Consider the following 27,108-nt stretch of genomic DNA (forward strand, 5'->3'; position numbering starts at 1 on the left):
ATATATATTTTTTAAGAGTTTTATGGTTTCATGTCTTACATTCAGGTCTTTGATCCATTTTGAGTTTACTTTTATGTACGGGGTTAGACAATGATCCAGTTCCATTCTCTTACATGTAGCTGTCCAGTTTTGCCAACACAAGCTGTTGAAGAGGCTGTTATTTTGCCATTGTATATACATGGCTCCTTTATCATATATTAATTGACCATATATGCTTGGGTTTATATCTGGGTTCTCTATTCTATTCCACTGGTCTGTGGGTCTGTTCTTGTGCCAGTACCAAATTGTCTTGATTACTGTGGCTTTGTAGTAGAGCTTGAAGTCAGGGAGCTTATTCTTCCTTCTCTGGATTGCTTTGGCTATTTGGTGTCTTTTGTCGTTCCATATGAATTTTAGAAGTATTTGCTCTAGTTCATTGAAGAATGCTATAGGTATTTTGGTAGAGATTGCATTGAATCTGTAAATTGCTTTTTGGGAGGATGGCTATTTTGACAATATTCTTTCTTCCCAGGAGCATGGGATGAATTTCCATTTATTACTGTCTTCTTTAATTTCTCTTTAGAGTGTCTTGTAATTCAGGGTATAGGTCTTTCACTTCCTTGGTTAAGTTTATTCCTAAGAATTTTATTCTTTTTGATGCAATTGTGAATGGAACTGTTTTCCTGATTTCTCTTTCTGCTAGTTCATCATTAGTGTATAGGAAGGCAACAGATTTCTGTGTATTAATTTTGTATCCTGCAACTTTGCTGAATTCAGGTATTAGATCTAGTAGTCTTGAGTGGATTCTTTAGGGTTTTTTTTATGTACAATATCATGTCATCTGCAAACAGTGACAGGTTGACTTCTTCCTTACTAATCTGGATGCTTTTATTTCTTTGTGTTGTCTGTTTGCCGTTGCTAGGACCTCCAGAACTATGTTGAATAACAGTGCGGAGAGTGGGCATCCTTGTCTTGTTCCCACTCTTAAAGGAAAGGTTTGACCTTCTCGCTGTTGTATAATGGTGACTGTGGGTTTGTCTTATATGGCCTTTATTATATTGAGGTACTTGCCCTCTATAACCATTTTATTGAGAGTTTTTATCATGAATGAATGGTGAATTTTGTCTAATGCTTTTTCAGCATCTATGGAGATGATCATGTGGTTTTTGTCCTTCTTTTTGTTGATGTAGTAGATGATGTTGATGGATTTTTGAATGTTGTACCATCCTTGCATCCCTGGGATGAATCCCACTTGATCATGATGGATCATTTTTTGATATATTTTGAATTCTGTTTGCTAATATTTTATTGAGTATTTTTGCATCTCTGATCATCAGGGATATTGGCCTGTCATTTGCTTTTTTTGTGGTGTCTTTGCCTGGTTTTGGTATTAGAGTGATGTTGGCCTCATAGAAGGAGTTTGGGAGTATTCCCTCCTCTTCTACTTTTTGGAAAACTTTAAGGAGGATGGGTATTAGATCTCCACTAAATGTTTGATAAAATTCAGCAGTGAAGCCTTCTGTTTCAGGGGTTTTGTTCTTAGGTTGTTTTTTGATTACCAGTTCAATTACTTTGCTGGTAATTGGTCTATTCAAATTTTCTGTTTCTTCCTGGGTCAGCCTTGGAAGGTTGTATTTTCTTGGAAAGTTGTCCATTTCTTCTAGGTTATCCAATTTGTTACCATACAATTTTTCATAGTGTTCTCTCATAATTCTTAGTATCTCTCTTGTGTCTGTAGTGGTTTTTCCTTTCTCATTTCTGATTCTGTTTGTGTGTGTAGACTCTTTTTTTTCCTTGATAAGTCTGGCTAGGGGCTTATCTATTTTGTGTATTTTCTCAAAGAACCAGCTCCTGCTTTCATTGATTCTTTCTATTGTTTTATTCTTCTTGATTTTATTTATTTCTGCTGTAGTCTTTATTATGTCCCTCCTTCTACTGACTTTGGGCCTCATTGGTTTTCCTTTTCTAGTTTCATTAATTGTGAGTTTAGACTGTTCATTTGAGATTATTCTTCTGTCCTGAGGTGGGTCTGTATTGCAATATATTTCCCTCTTAGCATGGCCTTCACTGTGTCCCACAGATTTTGTTGAATTATTGTTGTCATTTGTGTCCATATGTTCATTGATCTCTGTTTTTATTTGGTCATTGATCCATTGATTATTGAGGAGCATGTTATTAAGCCTCCATGTGCTTGTGGGCTTTTTCATTTTTTGCATGTAATTTATTTCTAGTTTCATACCATTGCCATCTGAGAAGCTGGTTGGTACAATTTCAATCTTTTTGAGTTTACTAAGGTTCGTTTTGTGGCCTAGTATATGTTCTATTCTTGAAAATGTTCCATGTGCACTTGAGAAGAATGTGTATCCTGTTGTTTTTGGTTGGAGTGTTCTGTAGATGTCCGTTAGGTCCATCTGTTCTAATATGTAGTTCAGTGTCTCTGTCTCTTTACTTATTTTCTGTCTAGTTGATGTTTTCTTTGGAGTGAGTGGAGGGTTGAAGTCTCCTTAAATAAATGCATTGCATTCTATTTCCACCTTTAATTCTGTTAGTATTTGTTTCACATAGTAGGTGATCCTGTGTTGAGTGCATAGATAATTATAATAGTTATAGCCTATTGTTGGACTGACCCTGTTTTCATTATGTAATGTCCTTCTTTGTCTCTTGTTACTTTCTTTGTTTTGAGGCGTATTTTTTCTGATACAAATAGTGCAACTCCTGCTTTTTTCTACCTATTAGTTTCTTGAAATATCTTTTTCTAACCCTTACTTTCAGTCTGTGTATGTCTTTGGGTTTGAAGTGAGTCTCTTGCAGGCAGCATATATATGGGTCTTGTATTTTTATCCATTCAGTGACTCTATGTCTTTTGATTGGTGCATTCAATCCATTTATATTTAGGGTGATTATTGATAGGTATGTACATATTGCCATTGCAGGCTTTAGATTCGTGGTTATCAAAGGTTCAAGGGTCATTCCCTTACTGTCTAACAGTGTAATTTAACTCACTTAGTGCTATTACAAACACAACCTAAAGGTTCCTTTTTTTCCCCCTCCTTTTTCTTCCTCCTCCATTCTTTGTATGTAATGAATTATATTCTGTACTCTTTGTCAGTCCCTTGGGTGACATCTGTTTAGCCTTAGGAATAGTTCCATCTATAGAAGTCCCTCCAAAATGCACAGTAGAGGTGTTTTGTGTGAGGTAAAGTCTCTCAGCTTTTGCTTATCTGAAAATTGTTTAATCCTTCCTTCAAATTTAAATGATAACCTTTTCTGGTAGAGTACTCTTGGTTCAAGGTTCTTCTGCTTCATTGCATTAAATACATCATGCCACTTCCTTCTGGCCTGTAAGGTTTGTGTTGTGAAATCTGATGATAGCCTGATGGGTTTTTCTTTGTATGTTATCTTTTTTCTGTCTCTAGTGGCTTTAAAAGTCTTTCTTTATCCTTGATTTTTGCCATTTTTATTATTATATGCCTTGATGTTGTCTTCCTTGGATCCCTTATGTTGGGAGATCTGTGCACCTCCATGGCTTGAGAGACAATCTCCTTACCCAGATTGGGGAAGTTTTCAGCAATTACCTCCTCAATGACACTTTCAATCTCTTTTTCTCTCTCTTCTTCTTTTGGTACCCCTATAATGTGAATATTCTTCCATTCGGCTTGGTCACAGTTCTCTCAATATTCTTTCATTCTTAGAGATTCTTTTTTCTCTCTGTGCCTCTGCTTCTTTGTATTTGTCTTTAATTTCTGTTCCATTTACCTTCTCTTCTACTACATCGAATCTGCTTTTAAATCCCTCCATTGTATGTTTCATTGCAGATATGGAATTTCTTAATGATTGAATCTCTGACTTAAATTCGTTCCTGAGTTCTTGAATGTTTTTCTACCTCCATAAGATGTTTATAATTTTTATTTTGAACTCTCTTTCAGGATGATTTGTGAGTTCAGTTTCATTTGGCCTTTTTTCTGGGGTTTGTGAGATTTTGGTGTGAACCATGTTCTTTTGACATTTCATATTTCTGTGTGGTGCCCACTAGTGCCCAGAAGCTCCAGTGTCTGGAGCTACTCATCCCCTAGAGTGAGGTTGAGGGTCATCAGTGACTGGAGCTCGTGCCTGGGAGGAGGAAAGATCTGTTTCCTGATTCCCGTCTGCGGTACCTGTCTCCAGTGTCAGAGGCGGTGGGCCAAACACATGGGTGTAAGGCTCTGTGCTTTGTGTCTCTTGCTGTTGTAGGCGGGGCCTCCCTGTGGGTGCCCTGAAGCCAGCACAGTGACTGCCGGTTTGCGAACCGGTGCCGGCTGGCTAGGAGGGAGGCGCAGCATGCTGTGTGTCACAGTGAGGGACCTCAGAGCTGTGTAGGCAGCCAGGGGAATGAAGTGCCTGAAGCTCCTCAAATTTCCCAACCAGCTGGGCCGAGCACACCCAGACAATGTTGTCCTGCTCTCCCCTCCCCCATGCAGGAAGCACTGTGCAAACCCCGCCCCTTCAGCAGCCTTCTCGCTGCAAGGAAGCCTCTCAGACTGCCTGCCTTTCCTCTGACACAAAGCTGCCAGGTGTGGATCCCCTCCTGCACAAAGGGCTGAAATCTCAGTCTCTCAAGCACCCCGCCTGTCCGAGCTCCGCAATGTCTACAGCACCACATATTGTAGGTTTCTGCTCACAAAGCAGACCTCCAGGGCCAGGTGTTCAGCAGTCCCAAGCTTCCACTCCTCCCCTCGCTCTGCTTCTCTTCCTCCTGCTGGTGAGCTGGGTTTGGGGTAGGGCCTGCATCCTGCCAGATTAAGGCTTTCATACATTACCCTTTTTCATGAGGTCTCTCTGTTCATGAGGTTTGAATGCAGTCTGGTTCAGCCTTCTTTCTTGTTGCTGTTTTAAGGTTAGTTGTATTAATTAACTATATTTTTCTACTATTTGTGGTTTTGGGAGAGTTCTCCGTCTCGCCTCTCACGCTGCCATCTTGAATCCTCTTTGCCCATTTTTTAATTGGGTTATTTGCCTTTTGTTTGTTGAGGTGCATGAGCTCTGTATATTTTGGATATCAACCCTTTATCAGATATGTTATTTATGAATATATTCTCCCATACTGTTTATGTATGTAGGATGTCTTTTTGTTCTACTGATGGTATACTTCGATGTAAAGAAGCTTTTTAGTTTGATACAGTCCCAGTTGTTCACTTTTGCTTTTGTTTCCCTTGCCCAGGGAGATATGTTCATGAAGAAGTTGCTCATGTTTATATTCAAGAGAGTTTTGGTATATTTTTTTCTAAGCGTTTTATGGTTTCATGACTTACATTCAGGTCTTTGATCCAGTTCGAGTTTACTTTTGTGTATGGAGTTAGACAGTAATCTAGTTTCATTCTCTTACATGTAGCTGTCCAGTTTTGTCAACACCAGGTGTTGAAGAGGCTGTCATTTCGCCATTGTATATCCTTGGCTCCTTTCTCATATATTAATTGACCATATATGCTTGGGTTAATATCTAGGCTCTCTATTCTGTTCCACTGGTCTATGGTTCTGTTCTTGTGCCAGTACCAAATTGTCTTGATTACTGTGGCTTTGTAGTAGAGCTTGATGTTGGGAAGTGAGACCTTCCTGCTTTATTATTCCTACCGAGGATTGTTTTGACCATTTGTTGTCTTTTGTGGTTCCATATGAATTTTAGAACTGTTTGTTCCAGTTCGTTTGTTGAAGAAGGCTGTTGGTATTTTGATAGGGGTAGCACTGAATTGCTTTAGGATAGCATTGAATGTGTAGATTGCTTTAGGCAGGATGGCCATTTTAACAATATTAATTCTTCCTACCCAAGAACACGGGATGAATTTCCATTTATTAGTATCCTCTTTAATTTTTCTTAAGAGTATCCTGTAGTTTTCAGGGTATAGGTCTATCACTTCCTTGCTTGTGTTTATTCCTAGGTATATTTTATTCTTTTTGATGCAATTGTGAATGGAATTGTTTTCCTGCAGTCTCTTTCTTCTAGTTCATCGTTAGTGTATAGGAATGCAACAGATCTCTGTGTATTTTGTATCCTGCAACTTTGCTGAATTCAGGTATTATTTCTAGGAGTTTTGGAGTGGATTCTTTAGGTTTGTGGTATACAATATCATGTCATCTGCAAATAGTGACAGGTTGACTTCTTCCTTACTAATCTGGATGCCTTTTATTTCTTTGTGTTGTCTGATTGCCATGGCTAGGACCTCCAGTAATATCTTGAATAAAAGTGGGGAGAGTGGGCATCCCTATCTTGTTCCCTATCTTAGGTGAAAAGCTTTCAGCTTCTTGCTGTTAAGTATGATGTTGACTGTGGGTTTGTCATATATGGCCTTTATTATGTTGAAGTAATTGTCCTCTATACCCATTTTGTTGAGAGTTTTTATCATTAATGGATGTTGAATTTTGTCAAATGCTTTTCCAGCATCTCTGGAAATGATCGTGTGGTTTTACTCCTTTTTGTTGATGTAATGGATGATGCTGATGGATTTTCAAATGTTGTACCATCCTTGCATCCTGGGAATGAATCCCCTAGATCATGCTGTATGATCCTTTTGATGTATTTTTTAATTCGGTGTGCTAATATTTTGTTGAGCATTTTTGCATCTATGTTCATCAGGGATATTGGTCTGTAATTTTCTTTTTTTGTGGTATCTTTGCCTTGTTTTGGTATGGGAGTGACGCTGGCTTCATTGAATGAGTTTTGGAGTTTTCCCATCTCCTCTACTTTTTGGAAACTTTAAGGGAATGGGTATTATGTTTTCTCTAAATATGTGATAAAATTCAGTGGTGAATCCATCTTGTCCGGAGTTTTTGTTCATGGGTAGTTTTTTGATTACCTATTCAATTTCATTGCTGGTTAGTTGTCCGTTTAGATTTTGTTTCTTTCTGGGTTAGTCTTGGAAGGTTGTATTTTTCTAGAAAGTTGTCCATTTATTCTAGGTTACCCAGTTTGTTAGCATTTAGATTTTCATAGTATTCCTAATAATTGTTTGTATTTCTGTGGTGTCTGTCGTGAGTTTTCCTTTCTCATTTCTGATTCTGTTTATGTGTGTAGAGATTCTCTTTCTTTCTTAATAAGTCTGTCTAGGGGTTTATCTATTTTGTTTATTTTCTCAAAGTACCATCTCTTGGTTTCATTAATTTTTTCTATTGTTTTATTCTTCTCATTTTTATTTATTTCTTCTTTGATCTTTATTATGTCCCTTGTTCCTCTAACTTTGAGCATCATTTGTTCTTCTTTTTCCAGTTTCAGTAATTGTGAATTTAGCCTAATCATTTTGGATTGTTCTTCCTTCTTTAAATAGGCCTGGATTGCTTTATACTTCCCTCTTAGAACTGTCTTCACTGTGTTCCGCCAAAGTTGGGGCATTGTGCTGTTGTTTTCATTTGTCTCCATATATTGCTTTATCTCTGTTTTAATTTGGTCACTGATCGATTGATTATTTAGGAGAATGTTGTTAAGTCTCCATGTGTTTGTGAACCTTATTGTTTTCTTTGTACAATTTATTTCTAGTTTTATACCCTTGTGATCTGAGAAGTTGGTTGGTCCAATTTCAATCTTTTTGAATTTACCAAGGCTCTTTTTGTTGCGTAGTATGTGGTCTATTCTGGAAAATGTTCCGTGTGCTCTTGAAAAGAATGTGTATCCTGCTGCTTCTGGGTGTAGAGTTCTGTAGATGTGTGTTTGGTCCATCTGTCCTAATGTATTGTTCAATGCCTCTGTGTTGATACTTATTTTTTGTCTGGTGGATCTGTCCTTTGGAGTGAGTGGAGTGTTGAAGTCTCCTAGAAGGAATCCATTACATTCCATTTCCCCTTTTAATTTTGGTAGTATTTGTTTCACAGATATAGGTGATCCTGTGTTGGGTGCATAGTTGTTTATAATAGTTATATCCTCTTTTTGGACTGACCCCTTTATCATTAAGTAATGTCCTTCTTTGTCTCTTGTGACTTTCTTTGTTTTGAAGTCTATTTTGTCTGATACAAGTACTGCAACACCTACTTTTTTCTCCCTATTAGGTGCATGAAATAACTTTTTCCATCCCTTCACTTTTAGTCTGTGTATATCTTTGGGTTTGAAGTGAGTCTCTTATAGGCAGCATATAGACGGGTCTTGTTTTTTCTAACCATTCAGTGAATTTATGTCTTTTGATTGGTGCATTCAGACCTTTTACATTGAGATTGATTATCAATAGGTATGCACTTTTTGCCATTGCAGGCTTTAGATTTGTGGTTACCAAAGGTTCAAAGGTAACTTCCTTACTATCTAAGAGTCTAACTTAACTCACTTAGTATGCTATTACAAACACAACCTAAAAGTTCTTTTTTTTCCTCCTTTTTCTTCCTCCTCCACTCTTTGTACGTTATGAATCATATTCTGTACTCCTTGTCTATCCCTTGGGTGACATCTATTTAGCCTTAGGAATACTTCCGTCTATAGTAGTCCCTCCAAAATGTACTGTAGAGGTGGTTTATGGGAGGTAAATTCTCTCAGCTTTGCTAATCTGAAAATTGTTCAATCCCTTCTTCAAATTTAAGTGATAACCTTGCCTGATAGAATATTCTTGGTTCAAGGCCCTTCTGCTTCATTGCATTGAATATATCATGCCACTCCCTTCTGGCCTGTAAGGTTTCTGTTGAGAAGTCTGATGATAGCCTGATGGCTTTTCCTTTGTATGTGATCTTTTTTCTCTGTGGCTGCTTTTAATAGTCTGTCCTTATCCTTGAACTTTGCCATTTTAATTATTATATGTCTTGGTGTTGTCTTCCTTGGATCCCTTGTATTGGGAGATCTGTGCACCTCCACGGCCTGAGAGACTACCTCCTTCCCCAGATTGGGGAAGTTTTCAGCAATTACTTCCTCAAAGACACTTTCTATCTCTTTTCTCTCTCTTCTTCTTCTGGTACCCTTGTAAGACGATTATTGTTCCATTTGGATTGGTCACACAGTTCTCTCAGTGTTCTTTCATTCTTAGAGATCCTTTTTTTTTCTCTATGCCTCAGGTTCTTTGTATTTCTCTTCCCTAATTTCTATTTCATTTATCTTCTTCACCATGTCTAATCTGCTTTTAAAACCTTCCTTTGCATTTTTCAATAATTTGATCTCAGTCCCAAATTCCTTCCTGAGATCTTGAATATTTTTCTGTACCTCCATGAGTATGTTAATGATTTTCGTTTTGACATATCTTTCAGGTAGATTCATGAGGTCAATTTCATTTGAATCTTTCTAAGGTGTATTCATAATTTTGCTTTGAACCAGGTACCTTTGACATTTCATATTTGTCTGTGGTGCCCTCTAGTGCTCAGAAGCTCTACTCTCTGGAGCTGCTCATCCCATGGAGCAATGTTGGGAGTAGCAAGGGAGCGGTATTGGTGCTTGGGTGGAGGAGAGAGCTGTTTTCTGCTTCCTGGCTGCTATGCCTGTCTCCACTGCCAGAACCAGCGGGCTGAACACCCAGGTGTAAGCCTTTATGCTTTGTGTTTGTATCTGCTGTTGGCAGGGCTTCCCTCTAGCTGGCCTGATGCCAGGGTGGGGTTTGTTGGTTTGCGAGCCTGAGCCAGGTGCAGGCTAGTCTGGAGGAAGATACTGCAGTCTGTGTATCATGGTGGGAGCCTTGGAGCTGCGTAGCCAGCCAGCGGGATTGAGTGCCTGAACATCGTTTAAGCTCCCAACCTGCTGGGCAGAGTGCACCTGGACAATTTTGCTTACCTGTCCTTTCTCCTGAGCAGTAAGCTCTGTGCAATCCTTGCCCCTTTAGCAGCCATCTCACTTTTAGGAAGTCTCTCAGACTGCCCACCCAGATCAGCCAGACATGAATCCCTGTTTCTCACAAGCAGCTGGAATCTCCATCTCTCCAGGTATTCCACCTGTTTTAGCTTTCCAACCCCACTAAATCACCACAGGACCATGCAATGTAGGTTCATGCTCCCAGAGCAGATCTCCAGGGCTTGGTGTTCCACAGTCCCAGGCCTCTACTCCCTCCCCATTCTGTTGCTCTTCCTCCTGCCTGTGAGCTGGGGTGGGGGAAGGGCTTGGGTCCTGTGGGGTCACAGCTTTGGTACATTACCCTGTGTGGTGAGGTCTGCTCTTTTCTCCAGGTGTATGCAGTCTGGTACAGCCTTCTTTCCTGTTGCTCTTTCAGAATTAGTTGTATTAATTCTATTTTCATATTATATGTGATTTTAGGAGGAGGTCTCTGTCTCACCTCTCACATCACCATCTTTAATCCTTTCAGCTGCTTATTTAAAAAAAAAAAGACTTTATGTTTTCAAATAACATATTTATACAAATTAGGTTTAGGTCAAATAGCAGCTACCTGTCTCACCTGTCCCCACTCACTTTCAGAGGCCATCACTTTCAACTCTTTCAGCTCTTTTGTTTAGTATTTAGTTTTGTTTCTAAATTACATGCTTATAATGTTATTTCTTAGTTTTTTTTTCAGTATTGGATAATCTGGAGACTTCATGCCCAAGAAGATAATCATTCTTTTATATTCTCCACTATCCTTTCCTCTTCTTCACACTTAGATGCTCCGTCTTTCCCAAATAGTTGATATTTTTAAATTAATTGACAATTTTTTAACTATGTAACATATGGATTTGGTTATTGTGGATTTGTGTATCATGATTTGTTTTATTTCCTGTAAAACATTTAGTGTTTCCTGTAGTTATAATTAATTTTTTTTTGGTGAACCTTTATATTCTCTGACAGAACTGTAAAACTCAAAATAATATAAAACCCATCAGACTGCATTTCACTTTTCACCTTGGTGACATCCCTCTAACTCTGTTGGAAATCCTCTGTAAAATTTCTGCTTCTGGGATCCTGAATCTTCCTTTGTTTTAGAGGCATGACCTTATGGTAACTTTCTGAGAAAGGCAGCATGGAAGGTAAAATATATTGAAAGTCTTACATGCTTGAAAATTGTTCTTTTTTTCCCCCCTCTTCACATTTAGTTCATGAATGGCTAGGCATAGAATTCTCAAATGGAAATCATTTTCCTTCAGAGTTATGAAGGTATTGCTACATTGTCTTGTAGTTTTCAACATTGCTTCTGAGAAATATGCCATTCTGCTCCCTGTTCTATTATATATAAACTGCTTCCCTTTCTGCAAACTTTTAGAATCTTTTGGTGTTCTGAAATGTCAAGATGAAGATGAAATACATCTTTTATCAGTCATTATTCTGAGCCCTTAATAGTTCTTTTCGGTGCGAAACTCATATTCTTCAGTTGTGAGAAATTTTCTTGTTTTTTCTTTGAAATTTTCTACCTTGTGTTTTTTCCATTGTCACTTTGGAGTTCTTGTTTTTCTGTTGTTGAATCTCTTGGAATAATCTCATTTCTTCCTTCCCTCCCCTCAGTGTTTTGTTCTTTGCCTTTTTTTTTTTTTTGTCTTTGCAAGATTGTATCAATGTACCTAACAGCTTTATTGAAGTATGATTTACAAGCATGGCATGCACCCATTTTAAGAGCATGGTGATTTTAGTAAACTTACAGTTATTTTCCTATCATCCCAAAAGATCTGTCCTGCCCATCTGCATGCTCTTTGCCTTTTTCTGTTTCTTAGAAAATTTCTTCAATTCTAACTTCGCATTCTGTTTTTGAAGGGTTTTTTTTTCCCTTTAAATTTACACTGCCATGTATTTGTTTTCGAAGCTAATTTTGTTTTCCGACTATTTGTTCCTTAACTTCTTTTATTTTTTTAAGGATTTAAAAAACTTTTGCTTCCTGCCTGGTCTTTTTCTTCACAGTTCACTTCTGCTTCTTTTGCTCTTTATCTTTCATGTTGAAGTTTTTCTCACACATATGATCTTTGGCTAGCCTTTTATATTTAGGAGTGAGGTATCAAAACATGAGTGGAGCTGTGCATTAATTATTGGGAAACTGGATATTTCTTTGGGAGATCCACAAATGTCAGTATCTGTGGGTCCTTTGGGCTAGTTTTCTCAGAGAAATTCTCTCTTGGCTAGATATACATGATACTGTGTTCTAGAACTGAGGGGAGAAAAGTATTTTTATGAATTAATGAAGGTTCTGTGTGTGGGGGTCTCCTTGTTCCCAGGCAGAATTTTGCTCAGTCCTTTGAGTAATATGTCTCATTGCCATTTCCCATTTGGGCCTCTCTGGTTCACTATCTCCAAACAGTAAACCTCCACGCTTCTCCTTGGAGAGAAGCACCAGGCCCATGAGGAAACATCTGGGCTGTGTGCTGCTGTGGGCACATGTCCCGCCCAGCGTAGCTGGGATGGAAATTGGTAGCTTGTGGACACATAAAACTTATAATCTTTATAAATACAGATTTAGCAGTTCTCTTTGAAAAACAAAACTGCCTGGGAAGATAATTCTGTGTAAGATAATTTTGTGTGACTCCTGTTTCTGGGCTGTACATTTTCCCCCTTTGGTTTGGACTCTTTCAGAACAAATTGGAGCTTTGGCTGATCAGCACATTGTCCATGTGGCATGTGGCGAGTCCCACAGTCTGGCCCTCAGTGACCGGGGCCAGCTGTTTTCTTGGGGTGCAGGGAGTGATGGTCAACTAGGACTCATGACTACTGAGGATTCGGTGGCCGTGCCCAGGTAAGAATGTCACGGAGAGGAGTCTGAGTTTTCAAATGTCAATTTTGTAAATATTTTTTCCTGCTGTTGCTTTGTTAGACACTGTTTTTGGTTCTGTTTTCTTTACTTAATTGCTGTTTCCTTTGTGCTACTGCTGTGTATTACACTTCATAACACTTGTCACAAAAATTATAATTATTTGTAGGAGCGTCTACCTCCAGTTTAAAATAATGTTGAGTGGTTTGGGAACTGTGTTTATTCTAGTAGCTTAGTTGCTAGCAGAGTGCATGAGCCTCAACAAGTGTTTGAGTAAAAATGGCATCTTTTCACACGCTGGACTTAGTAACATTTAACTTAAAATTGCAAGCCTATGTCAATTAGTCAACTAAGCACTATAAACTAGTTGAGTCACAAGGCTGACATTTTCTAATAATTCTAATAATAGGCCAAATTACTTAAGCATTATGAGCAGCTAAAATACCAAACATACGTAAGTTCTTTAATACAAAAATACAGTGGTTTTGAGTCTCTGAAATATTTACTTAATTCTAAACCTTAGATGATTTAGCTAAATATCTTACCACTAAGAAAACATCCAAAATACTAAAGTTGCTTTCAGGTGGACTTCTTGGGGGTGGTGTCTTCAATTTGTTAAAGGTTCTTAATCATCAAAGAGGCCACCAGTTTTTTTCCTTCATTTAATTACTGGTCCTTTATACTACAGATGTGCAGCACATTGCTGTTGTAGTAATTGTCACATTTTCTGTAATTATTTATTTAATCACTGTTTTTAGTAAAAAGCTGGGAGCTCTTGAGGGCGTGAGACCTGGATTATGCATTTTAGCATTACCATTGCTGAGGGTGCTGAGCACATACATTGCTCAGTACAATTCCCTTTCATAAATGGCCTCTTTTTCCCTCCCCAATTACTGTCCCCTTTAAAGGACAATATATTCTTCTTCCTCTTCCTTTTTGCCCTTCTTAGATTTTTGTCTCTTTAATCAAAAGCTGTTTTAAGGAAAAGAGGAACATGGAGGTAAGAGTGATTTGTTTCACTTCCTGGTTTAGAACAGGTAATGTCTTGGATTCATTTCTTCCAAAAATTAACTTAATTTTGGGGGAAGAGGGAGAGTGGGCACTAAGAAAAGAGGGGTGCTATATCTCAACGGTATTGTGCATAATATTAGGGAAAAGAGTTAGAACATTAATGATGAAAGGCTTTCATTTGTTGATGACCAAAGACTGCAATAAAGATTTTTAGTGGCATTTCATTTAGTCAATGTCATAGTAGCGATTTAATTTTCATTAGTCATGTCTAAATTATAGATGATTTCTGAGGCTTTGGTTTCTGTATAATTTTATATTGTAATCTAATTAAAATAAATTTATTCTTACGTTAGTATTGTAGAAAGTAACAGCTTTGAAGTCACACAGCCTCAAACACTTCTGATATTGGCTCTGTTACATACTAGGTGAGTGACCGTGGACAAATTGCTTGACTTGTCTAAGCCTCAGTTTCCTAACTTAAAAATGGACTTAGGTGTGGTGTACCTGCATGAAGTTATTAGGAGGGTAGAATGAAGTGAGTAGGTAAAACATAGTATATGCTTGTCCTACATATGTTCCCTTCTCTCCACTGAAGTATATAATTTCTCTATTATCTTTGTCCTTTTGACCTGCTTCCTTTCTGTAACTGTGGTTATGAAGGTTGTGACATGGGTAATAGTGACCTGTAATGGGAGAACTTTGGGAACTTGAGTAGAAATGGGCCAGGAAAAAGGATTGTTGCTGGGTAAAACTTCTGCAACATTGCTCCCCTAGGCAGTAATGCAATTTCCAATTTTAAAAAATACTGGTGTTCTGTTGATACATGAAACAACTTGGGTGAATGTCCAGAGAACTATTTTGAATGGGGAAAAAAGCTAATCCCTAAAGGTTACCTACTGTACAGTTCCATTTATATAACTTTATTGAAATGACAAAATTTTAGAATTGGGGATAGATTAGTGTTGGCTAGGGGTTGGGGAGGGGAGGAGTCATTATGAAAGTACAACATGAGAAACCCTTTGGTTTGGAAACTGTTAGTATCTTGCCTTGGTGGTGGGTGCGTCAACGTACACAGGTAATAAAATTAGTACAGTCACAGAAATGAGCACAAATAAAACTGGGAAATATGAGTAAATTGGTAATTGTATTGAATCAATATCCTGGTTATGATATTATGCTATAGTTTGCAAAATGTCACTGTTGGAGGAAACCAGATAAAGTGTGCAAGGAATCGCTCCCTTATTTCTTGAAACTGCATGTGAATCTACAATTAAGTCAATAAAAAGTAGTTGGGTTCTATTTGCTACTAAATGCATATGTGAACTCTATTTTATAAATGCTTTTATATATGAGAAAATATTAACCAAAGCAGTATCCACTTTTCATTCTAAATAATCCCCTTCTTTCCCACTGGATATGTATCTTCTAAGAAGCCCTTCTCCTGAGAGCATATCCATCTAACTCCTTTGTTCCCATGGTACACACTTAATGAAGAGGAACGTAGCAACTTGTGAATTGTTAAAATAGAAAGCAGGAGAGATTCCCAGGTAGTCCACCTCTGTGGTGCAGTGCCAAGCACATTACATGGATATTTTCATTTAATTCTCACCACAAGCTTATGAAATAGGTACTGTTCTTATCTCTGTCCTTCATGTGAGCAGAGGAGTAGGAATTGAGAAGTAATTATATGGTCTTCCTCTTTACCATCCTAGGGAATCAGGGTTTTGGAGGCATTGCCCTTATTTTTTTTTGTAATTGTGGTAAAATACACATAACATGAAATTTACAATCTTAACCATTTTAAGTGTATAGTTAAGTAATGTTAAGTATATTCATGTTGTTGTGTATCTCCAAACTTTTTTATCTTGCAAAAATTAAACTCTATACCCATTAAACAACTCCCCATTTCTCCTCTCCTGGATGCTGACAAGCACCCTTAGATTGTCAATTTGTGTGAATTTGACTGCTCTGGATATCTCATATAAGTGGAATCATAGAATATTTGTCTTTTTGTGACTAGCTTATTTCAATTACATAATCTCCTCAAATTTCATCCATGTGTAGCATGTGTCAACATTTCTGCTCTTTTAAAGGCTGATTAATATTACGTTGGGTGTATATACAACATTTTGTTTTTCTGTTCAATTGTTGAGGGACACTTGGGTTCCTTCTACCTTTTGGCCATTGTGATTAATGCTGCTATGAATGTGGGTGTACAGATATCTCTCTGGGTCCTTGCTTTCAATTCTTTTAGATGTGTACCTGGAAGTGGGATTGATGGATCATGGCATTGCCCTCATTTTGAAAGCCATTTATACTCCAGCTATGTTCCTAGGGACCTCTCTTCTGTAACTTACTCCATTTGTCCCTGAATTGGTGATGACAAGGTGGGAATTAACAGAGGGTTGTGGTAATGGGTTTAAGTGCACAGGTGTTTTGTTTTGTTTGTTTGTTTAAGCAGTAACTACCTAAGAGGCAGGAGGTTAGTGAAAGACCTAACAGAATTGTATCATGTAAGATTATATATTTGATTTAAAGTCTTTAAGAAAGATGTTTTTATTACAGCTGTTTTAGTTAATTGGGAATATTTCTTATCACCGCAAGTGCCCTTTTTAAGAAGAAAGCCTTTTCTGTTTTAGGTTAATACAAAAGCTGAACCAGCAGACAATATTACAAGTTTCCTGTGGCAACTGGCATTGCTTGGCTCTTGCAGCTGGTAATGTAACTTAAAATATATGCTAACGTTATGTTAATTTGGGGCACATTTCTCTTTGCATTTTTCTGTGATGTTATCTTACTGGACACCTTTAACTTATCGGTTAGGGTCTGAGCATTCCTGTTGGCCAGTGGCAGTTCTCAGACAGCCTTTGTGTAGCTCATACTTCCCACAGGGTGTGGACACTGAAGAAGGTGGTCCTCACTGCTGCTCCAGCTCTCTCACAGGGGAAGATGAACAAGAGGCAGGACTGTATCTCAGTGTTCTGGAGCATAGAGAAGATTGTTTTTTCTTAGCTACAGTCTGCTATGCAGCAACCAAATAAAAGAAAAAGGAGTTAGAAAAACCTAAGGCAGCAAGTAATTTCGTGTACTGTGTCTGAGTACATCTGAGGGGAAGTCTGCACTAGCATGTCCTGTTTGAGGCTCTCTGAGAAGGTCCAGGTCATAGCTGGACCTCGTGAAGTCTGGGGTCTCATGATCCTGCTGTGGTCAGAACTAGTTCAGCTTGCTTAACCAGGATCCAAGCCTGGTAGTTGACCTAGTTAACACGGAGCTGACTTACACAATTAAGTTTTTCTCTGCATAAATGTTAATAGCCTTTGAAGGTAGAAAGACTCAGTTTATTCTGTTGTCATGACAAGTGGGAGTTTTGGTTTTGGCACCTTACAGAATGAAGTGTCTGTTCCCTTGCTCATGGGTGGGTCTCGTGGGTTGGTGGGGGGAACAGCTAACAAATGACCCTACTGGGCAACTGTATTGTTCTAATGAGGTTATTTTTGTGGATAGGACTTGTATCATTTCTGGTAATACCATTTACCCTGTTCTTATTTCAGATGGTCAGTTCTTCACATGGGGAAAGAACAGCCATGGGCAGCTGGGCCTGGGGAAGGAGTTCCCCTGCCAAGCCAGCCCGCAGCGGGTGAGGTCCCTGGAGGGGATCCCCCTGGCCCAGGTGACTGCAGGAGGGGCCCACAGCTTTGCCCTGTCTCTCTCAGGAGCTGTGTTTGGCTGGGGGATGAATAATGCAGGGCAGCTAGGGCTCAGTGATGAAGAAGGTAGGTAAACTCTTTGGATGTGTCTCTTTGGTTGAAAACACATTCATTTGTTAAACACAAGCTTCTTGAGTATCTTCTAAGTGCTGGCCCTGTGTTAGGAACTAAGGGTACAGCAATGAACACAGCAGCTAATGCCCTTGGCTTAGTGGAGATTGCATACTAGTGGGCAGAAACAAACAGTAAGCCAGTAACAACAGAGTGTGTCAAAGGGTTCAAAAGGAAAGTCTCCTGTTTTACAGAAGGTGGCCAGGGAGGGCCTCTCTGATAAGATGTTTGACCAGAGCTCTGTAGGAAGTTAGGTAAGAAAGGAGACAAGTAGATACCTGGGCAAAGTGTGCTCCTGTGAAAGGATCAGGACACACAGAGGCTGATGTGGGAAGATACGTGGTGTGCTCAGGAGTGGGATGAGCAGGGGGGAGGGAGAGCAGCAGAGCTGGAGGTCAGAGAGATATGCAGGCCCGGTTATGTTGGGCATGGTAGGGCAGGGAAAGGATTTTGGCTTCTCTCACTGAGAGACGGAGACACGGATGGTTTTGAGAAGAATGATCTGCTTTGAGTTTGTGTGTAGTGCATCTGGGGGAAGCTGCAAGACCAGTTTGGAAGCAGTGGGAATAAAGTCATATTTTCAAGGTGGGACCAACTGGTTCTGCTCGTTGTTGGATATGTGGATTGAAATAGAGGAAAAGCTGGAAGGATAAGGTTGCTGTTTCTGAAATGAGAAAAACTGTGTGTGTGTATGGAGGGTGTGTGTGGGGAGAGTCAGCAGAGTGAGGAAACCATGCATTAGGTTTTAGATATATTAAAACTGAGATGTCTGCTAGACATCCAAGTAGAGGTTAGGTAGGAATCTGAATGTGTGGGTCAGGAATCTGGGGGGACCCAAAATTACTGCTAGGATAGCTGTGTATATTTCATCTCAAAGGCACATGGGAGTGACATTCTATTTCTCTTATTCTAGATCGAGAGTCTCCTTGCCATGTGAAACTCTTAAGAATGCAGAAAGTCGTCTATATTAGTTGTGGAGAAGAACACACAGCAGTCCTCACAAAAGTAAGGGACTCAGTATTCTGGTTCATTCTGTAATGCTTTGATGCTGAGTATGACATGGATGATTAGCATTACTTGATTATTTTTAATACTGTCTTAGAGAGTGGTGATGTGTTTAAAATGGTTCAATATACATAAACTTAAAATATAGTATGTATAGCAACATTCTGTGTTCTTTTAAAACAAGCCATTTAAATATGTAAAAAAGAAATAGCAATGTAATTAGTTTTAAAATTGTCAACCTATTTGTTTTCCTTCTAAAACAGTCACATCTAGAGAGAATGAAAATGTATTTTCATGTTGAAGAAATACTATTACAGACTCACTACTAAAATGCCTTAGCATCTGTTCAAGTTACAGCTGTTAAAAAAAAGTAGTTACCCGGGAGTTTTGGGAGCCTTTAATTTCTTATTATATGAATGATCACACCAAAATCATCTTATTTCACCTATCTCTGTGTTTCTTTTTTGTTTTCTTTCCTAACTCATCACCCTACTTCTCAACAACTTTCAAAAAGTTTACAGATGATACACATTCCCTTCAGCAGTTCTTTGTTCCACAAAGATGTAGCCTTAAATTCCTATTTAAATTATTTTTTTATTTAATTGGCTTTACAAAAAAGTGATTTTGGCTAAGCATCCAGTATGCATGGTGTTCTCGTACAGACTGTGGTGGCATACAGAAGGCTTTGGGAGAGTGTGCTGAACTCAGAGCTATGTGCAGTCACGTGCTGTTTGTTCCTTGTTAGAGTGGAGGTGTGTTTACCTTTGGTGCTGGTTCTTGTGGGCAACTTGGACATGATTCCATGAATGATGAGGTTAATCCAAGAAGAGTTCTGGAGCTGATGGGCAGTGAAGTGACTCAGATTGCTTGTGGCAGGTGAGTGCTCTTAAGAGCTTCCTAGTATCTGTTAAGACTCAGAAATGGATCTTGTCTTTTTTGTGGTGGAGAATGTGGTTAGACCTAACCACCATCATTTTAAGAAATCTTAACTGCATGCACACCTATGGTGAGAGTTTGCAGAGAGTCAGATCTGAGCAAGGTGGGTGTGGCAAGGAAAGGTTTAGATAAGCAGAGCAATTTAGGGACATTAGGCTTCTTTTGGGATAAAGAGTAGCAGGATGTGAGGAAGATAGGAAGAAAGGAAAGTGAGAGAATCTCAGAGAACTTGAAAATTTTGCCTGGTCCACCCGCCTTTTCTCCTCTTATCCCACAGGCCAAAGGCTGTAGGCTGCTCAGCTCTTTCCAAGTCTTGCCATTATCCCCATGACCTAGAGTGTCAGAGAAGGCTAGTATTGTGAAGAGCCAGCCACTGCAAAAAGATTCACATGTAAACATGGGGGAGGATTTCTAGGGACCCCTAGGAGTTGCTGTGTTCACAGATGGAAGTTAAACGAGTCTGAGTATGTATCTGTATTAGTAGAAACTATGTTGATAAGTTAATTCAAATTATTTTTCCCCAGACAACACACCCTAGCCTTTGTGCCTTCTTCTGGACTCATCTATGCATTTGGTTGTGGAGCAAGAGGTCAATTAGGAACTGGGCACACTTGTAATGTTAATTGCCCGTCTCCTGTGAAAGGGTACTGGGCCGCCCATAGTGGCCAGCTTTCAGCCAGAGCTGGTAAGACTGATTTGTCATTGGTATTTAATGGTATTTTAAGTGATCAAAACAGTTGTTTATAGAACATGGATCTGTGTTTTACCCTGAAGTCTTTTGGAGGGGATGAATATGAGATATTTTCTTTTAACACCAGTCAACAAATATTTGAGTACTTACTATGGTAGTTGAGATTCTAGACAATAGAGCAAAAGTATAATTTTGGCCCTAAGAACCACAAACGGTATATAAATTGTATTTATTATTGCTGCTAATAATGAAAGTTAGCCTTTCAGTTCACCGAGGTCCATTACTATGCTACGGGTGGGAAATAGCCTAAGACCTTGTAGTTGTCATCCCCACATGGGTCTGAGGAAGCTGAGTCTTCAGGAGGTTAAGTAACTTGCCCAAGACCACATAGATCCTGGGGGCAGGATTTAAACCCAGTCTGTCTCATTCTAAAACCTGCACTTGTAGTGCTTGTCCTGTCGTACCTTCCTTTGCTATTGCTGTTTTGGTTACAACATGACATAATTTCTTTCATGTCATTTTTTTCTTCTCTTAAAAAGTAGCTAAATAGCAGTGTCCATTTCATTGGGAATTAAAAAAGCAGTCACTAAATATGAGTGACTTGAAATAATAAATCCAGAGGCTGAAATGGAGCTGAAGAGTCATTAAAAAGAAGTGTGACTTAATAATTTTGATTTTGAAGACTATACAGTGACTGCCTTATGGCTTAATCAGGAATTTTTTTAAACACTAACAATCATAAGTTGCCTGCTGGACTATAAGAAACTTAAGTACAGACTGAGTCATTTCTGTTTTTGTAAATCCAGCGTACAGCACAGGGCCTGGTGCAGACTTCTCAAACTCAGTGCTTATGGAATGAGTATGAGCATCTAAAAATGTAGTGGAACTTAAAGTATAAAATCAACAAGATTTTGTTTTGGGTGTGTACTCAAAAATGAAAGAAGAGCTTGGTGTCCTCTTCTCTGTCGTTTGCAGACTTCTTTCTCTCCAAGGCTTTGTACACATGCTCAGAATACGTGTATTTAACAAGTATACCAATTTAAAAAAACTCAAGTGTTTTTATAGGTTGATTTGAAACCACAAATTTTTGAAGTTTAATTAGAATTTAACCTATGTGATCATCAATTTTTGCCTGGATGTTTGCCAGAATGATTTTAAACATACATAGGTAAATTTCAATTTATTATGGAAATGTGGTTTTAGGAACCTTCCTGGTATTGGGAAGCACAGAGGAGGGCATCAGGAGTGTTCTGGCCAGAGGAAGTCTGAGGTGTGTCTGAAAGGATGATTTAGAGTTAGCCAGGTAGAGGACTCAGGGGAGTGGGTCCTGGTAGGCACCCCGGAATCACACAACTCCAGGAGCACAACTTCTAGTTAAGCTCTAGGAGGCGCGCCATCCGTGAAGGACACAGTGTGCCCTGGGGATGGTATATGGAAAGGCAAGGAGATGTGACATAGTGTGGTGTATCAGGCATATAAGCTGTGTGGTGGTAGTAGCATGTCACTGTGGACATGGTGTCATGGGAAGTAAAGCAGGGAGTAGGAAATGGAGGTCCTATGTCAGGCTTCATTCTGAAGGGGCAAGGGACCACTGCACTAGCCATTGAATTATTTCTTAGGCATATGCATATATTACCATTCCTTATAGTGACCATTTTAAATTTCAGGTCAATGCAGTGACAGAATAAAAGGTAGAAACATGGGCAGGATTAGCTGGCATTAGGGGAGGGGGTGGAGGTAGGGTTAGAGTGGAGGCTACCATCTTATATATTTATTTTTAATTGAAGCAGAAACAGTCTTGGGCAGAGATCCAGGAAAGAAGTTTTCTTACTTCTCTGACATAATTAAAATGGGTGGAAAACATATTTTGGAATGTTAGAAAAGGGGATCAAGGAAAAATTTTATTGAAAAATATGCTGTTGAAAATTTTTTTGACAGATCGCTTTAAATATCATATTGTTAAGCAGATCTTCTCAGGAGGAGACCAAACATTTGTACTTTGCTCCAAATATGAGGTAAAATTTTCTTTTGACTATTATTTTGGGGGTCGACTAATGGTGAACCATTTATTTTAAAAGCTAATTAACATGAGAGCAAGGTTACTCTTTGGTTCTACCTTTTATCTCATTAAAATTAGTTCATTAAACTTATCTCCATTTTCCTCCCTTGAATGCCAACAATTTTTCTGGTATTTCAATCAGAGAGTTTTAATTTATAATTTAAAATTGTTTAGCTCCATATTTGTTCCCAAAGAGATTTAGGGATTCCTAGAGCATTTCTAATTACTTTGGTATTATTTGACTTTCCATTTCTTCCCTTCACTGTTGTATCAATACATAGTAAGTATTGGAGGACTTAGTGAGTTTGTTTGATGTGGTTGAGAGTATACTAAATCTAAAAGAGATGCCGCAATATTCAGATATCCTTTATTATTTATCATCCTCTCATAGCACCCCACTATAACTTCCCTCAGATGGTCCCCTGCAGCACCGTAGTGGGTAAGTCAGGAAGAAGGACGTCCCAGTGTTTTTCCAAGTTGAAGGTAGAAGAGGATGCAGTCCAGGTTTCTGTGACAGAGCTTAGTTCATTCCTGTCTTCCTGGACAAGGGGAGCAGTGAGTCCCAACTCGGTGCCACACATCTGTCTTCTGCCCTTCAACCCCTCCCCTGCTCTTGTGCTTTCTCTTCTTGCCCACCCTGCTTTTCTTCAGAAGGCATTTAGGGAGGACCACTCATATGTAGCGCATGCTGCTTATTCCCTCCTGGAAGAGTCGGGAAGGGCCAGAGTGGTGATGAAGGAATCAGAATTGTTGGGGAAGAAAATGAGTGTGGGGAGAAGGGGCCATTTCAGGCCCAGAATCTCTCCCTGTTGGTCTGATGCTTTGCCATCTTTAAAGGCATGCTGTTCTTGCCTTCTGGGCAGCATAATTCTATGATTTTGGCAGAAGAGGTTGGGGTGGAGCCTGAGGCTGCAGGTCGGGCAGCTGAAAGTGCCAGTTAGGTGTTTTCCAGGTCAGGAGCCTGGAGAAGGTTCTGTCCAGCTCCACCTCCTGCGGTGATTTGGGACTGTTCCTTTAGACCTATTTTGGGCCCTGCTTCAGTGCTTCACAGAGGAATCTTGAGGAAGGCTGACATTATTCTTTGTTTCTCCAAAATGCCAATAAAGCAAAATATGAAAAGCATTGAATCTCTGCAGGATAATAACTTTTTGTTCACAAGTAAGAGTTTGAAGTATTCATGTCCCTAAGAAATGGACTTGAATAATATACAACTTTAATTTTCCTGTGAAATTCAACATAAAACTTAGTTTCACTCCTTTTATAAATAGGGTGTCTGATATATGATGTTGGATTTTAAACACAGTTGATTTGGCAAACAGAACTGGTGAAAAGGAAGTGAAGTAGTGTAGTGTTAGAGAACAGAGCAGGTTAAAGTTTAAACTGCTAAGAGTGGTGTGCATTAAAAATGTAAGATAACCAAACAAAAAAAATCCCTAAAAATAGAGCATTACTTAGGAAGGTATTGCTCTTTCTTTTTAAAACTGAACCTGTATACTTTGACATAAAGCTCTTGAGCATAGATGTTTGTTTAGATACACAGACTGATAAAATCACGTGTTTACCCTGTTACCTTAACACTAGAAGAATCACTCAAAGACCCACAGAAAAGCATCTGTGTAGTGACAGGCTGCATTTTTACAAATGCTGACTCACTCTTTAATGCCCGGGTTGAGGTGAAAGAAGGGAGGGGAAGAGTTCTCTTCAGATAATCCTTTGCTACATTTGATTCTAGGTCATGGGACATTTTAGTGAGTGCAGATCATAGTGTCTCCTTTTTCTTTCACCATGTTCCCTGGAAGTGGGAATGTGGTAGGGATTGTTAGGGTGTGTGTGTGTGTGTATGTGTGTCTGCCTGCTCACCTGCCTGCCTCAAAGTGACATCTCTTTTTCCTAGAAAACTTATTGTCAACCTTGTTTGCCTGTTAATGTCAGGCAAAAAGAGCTTTAAAAAATATTCTAGAGATTCTGATTTAACTGGTCTAGAATGTGACCTGGCTTCTGGAGTTTTGAAAGCCAAGTGCAGCCAAAGTAGAGAAACACTGACCTAGACCAGTTTTTTCTTTCTGGCCTGCATGTAATTAGAAGGCACAGGAAATTGGTGCTTTTTCTTGGGTCTTTAAGTGATTTTGAGATTGTGCCTCATCCGAGGCATCTGTGGTTTATTGGACATGCAATGACGAATGAGAAAATAGTTCTATGCTTATATTTTATGGTAAGCGTGTATTAGAGTCTGTGTTCAGCTACCCGTTTGAATGGGGGAAGTAATTAAAATGTATGCATTGCTGGTTTTAAGACCATGATAGAAAGACAGTCATCTTTGTGTGGACTCAAGTGTCCATTTTGTCTTATGATTTTTCTCTGTGTAATTAAAGATTTCTTTTGTTCTCTCATAGATGTCTGGCCATTTTAGTAAAATAATTATCCAAAACTTTAGCAAGCATCTCTTTATTTGTTACATATCCTCCTCTTTTCCCTTTATAATGGTATCTTAACTCATAATTATGGGAAAGTAATAAAAAAAATTTATTTTGAAAGTTGTGTTTTTATGTGTAGGTACAAAGGGGAAAAAAGACCATCTTATGAATTGAGGGACGAATGCTTCAATATTACTTTTTTCCTCTTTTCTCCTGTCAACTATAGGAAGTATAAAGCACTTCCAACTTCTTCTTACTTCTAGATCAAGAATAGGATTTGGGGTAAATCAGTTGAAAAAGAGAAGTTTTAGGAAAACATCGTTACATTAAAAAAAATCTCATTGAAAAGAGTATGTACAGTGCTGTGCAGCATTTGGAATTTTCAAGGTCATTATTGACAGGTCCTTTTTGCCACCTTTCTTACAAATTTACAGCTGTATACTTGGAGCCAGAAATTAAGAGGCATTAAGTTTTCATAATTATTTGCAATATAGATTATAACTGAACTTTTTAGTAACACATCTTGTTGGAGGTCAGTGAGCAGTTATGGCAAATGATTAATACCTTAAAAGCCTTGATGTTACAGTGATTCAGAGCAGAGAGGAAAGGGGTCTGGAAAAGACTTTTTGGGTGGGTTTCTCTGGGAAACAGACTCAAGTTTATGCTTGGAAAGTTTTTTGCGGGAGTGAGCTCTAGAGCAGCATCTACTTAGGGAGAGGAAGCAGGAGAGGGCAGAGGGATAAGTTAACTGCAGTGCAGTGTAACAGAGGCCTTAGCCGGTCCTCTAAGCTCTGAAGTAGGTGGCCCTTCAGCCAGGCATGAGCTGAGGCGAGGGGGCCTGGCCTTTGTACCACACGCTTACCTGCCACTGGAGGCGAAAGGAGTGGAGCAGTAACCAGGGGCAGTTCCTGGGGCCCAGGCCAGCGGGGAGCTGTCAAGAACTTACACTCAGTGGCCAGGGAAGTGGGTGCCTGCATCCCGCAGGGTGGGGGATGCCAGGCAGTGCATCCGGGCTCCTGTGTGTAAGTGAAACACAAAATGGAGAATATATTGAGAGGAGAGGAGAAAAGATGCATCCTACGTAATTTCTCTTTTTTTGTTTATATTTAATCCTCCAGAATTGTTCTCCTGCTGTTGACTTCCGGACTGTGAACCAAGCACATTATACCAGCTTAATAAATGATGAAACAATAGCAGTTTGGAGACAAAAACTCTCAGAACACAACAACGCAAGTACAATCAAGTATGTGGCTGCTTGTTTTCATTCTCTTTTTTCCTAAGTACATTGGACCCTTCCAGCATAGAGATTTCCCCTCCCTCCACATGGAGGTTGTGAATAGAAATGGAGTTTTACATTTTAGGGAATCTTTTTTTTTGCACATACTCATTCAGGATTTGGTGCCCTTAGTCCCAAATAACATGTAGGTTTTTCCTCCATTCTCTCAAAGAGAGTTGTCCTTTACCTGCCTTTTTCAGATCTTAAAAATCCTGATGGACGAGGCCTTAGGTCAGTCTTTCTGCTCAGAAGCTTCAGTGTTATTGTTGTTTAAGCCCAAGAGTTTCTTCATGGGCGTGTTTCAGAGCATCCCAAATCTTGGACAGCTGTTGTCTTACCTACTCCAAATAGTTTCTAACATTTTCACATTCATAGTGATTAGTTGAAATGGTAATTCAGTGTCAAGTAGGGAAAAAACATCCAGTAAAAAAGGTGGAAGCCCTCAATCAAATTTACTTTTTTCTCAAAGGAGAATTATTTTCTGCATATTTTACACATTTTCACTGGTTTTCCTTAGGACTTCGATATTTCTGCAAAGAATCTAATTCTTGGAAATGAGTGAATCATGCTCTGTGTCCTAAGCAGTGGTCATTCCTAGTATGTGTATACTACATCTTGCTATATGACATAGATTTTAGTGAGGCAAATGTGCAGGGTCGTAAACTTTGGGGCACACTGGGGGGTCATTGGGAGTATCATAGAGCAGCTCATGGCTGTCCTCAGAATTCTTCTAACTTTACTTGGCTCTGCCAAGGAGTTCAGGCTGGAAGGAGACAGGGGTAAGGCGAAAGGAACTAAACTGTAATGGGAGGAGTGGGGTAACTATAGACTCACTTTGCTGGGACCTTGACACTTTACTGGTTCTCAGTTTTCTTATTATAAAATTAAGGGTGGAAGAAATGAAAGACCTTTCCTGATCCATGTTCTATGACAAATATAAATTACTGCAACTCTCTTCCCAACCATGTATTTGTTTTATTCCTTCCCTTTTCCTTATATTAAATAAGAGGGTCCAGGGCTTCTGATGCAGTTTTACTCTGAGTCCTTGGAAAAAATAGCTATTTTCCCAGAAGCTGTGTAGTCTCCATAATAGGAATAAACACTCATTTCAATTATGTTCAGTTTCTTTCTCAGGTGGGAAACAAAATAGAAGGAAGGGGTTATTCAGGTATTAAATTGCAAAGATAATTTCTGTGTTTGAAAGACAGCAACACACCTTCTCTTTCCTGATTGTATTTGTGTTTGGAGGTGAAATGGAGAATGTCTTAGTTGGTTGGTGGTAGAATGTTCAAGATCAAAGGTGCTAGGGTTTTTCTTTCTATAGCTTTGATACTT

General features: G+C 39.1%; 1 protein-coding gene across 26 annotated transcripts in view; it reads left to right on the forward strand.

Annotated features, from left to right (window-relative positions):
* Window positions 1-27,108, forward strand: part of HERC3 (HECT and RLD domain containing E3 ubiquitin protein ligase 3) — a 113,853-nt gene that overhangs the window by 34,076 nt on the left and 52,669 nt on the right. For 16 of the 26 annotated variants that reach the window (XM_036922115.2, XM_036922120.2, XM_036922132.2 and 13 more), the window contains 9 exons: window positions 12,389-12,548; window positions 13,928-13,999; window positions 16,214-16,290; window positions 17,126-17,347; window positions 18,306-18,397; window positions 19,143-19,273; window positions 19,858-20,018; window positions 21,963-22,039; window positions 25,616-25,740. In XM_036922115.2, the coding sequence (XP_036778010.2) occupies window positions 12,389-12,548; window positions 13,928-13,999; window positions 16,214-16,290; window positions 17,126-17,347; window positions 18,306-18,397; window positions 19,143-19,273; window positions 19,858-20,018; window positions 21,963-22,039; window positions 25,616-25,740 (1,117 nt within the window). Of the gene's footprint in view, window positions 1-12,388; window positions 12,549-13,512; window positions 15,962-16,213; window positions 16,291-17,125; window positions 17,348-18,305; window positions 18,398-19,142; window positions 19,274-19,857; window positions 20,019-21,962; window positions 22,040-25,615; window positions 25,741-27,108 lie in introns of those variants that run through there. The other 10 variants (XM_036922121.2, XM_036922124.2, XM_036922135.2 and 7 more) reach the window with 8 other exon arrangements.

This window comes from Manis pentadactyla, chromosome 5 (genome assembly GCF_030020395.1).
Source record: "Manis pentadactyla isolate mManPen7 chromosome 5, mManPen7.hap1, whole genome shotgun sequence".
In the NCBI taxonomy this organism is placed as follows: domain Eukaryota; kingdom Metazoa; phylum Chordata; class Mammalia; order Pholidota; family Manidae; genus Manis; species Manis pentadactyla.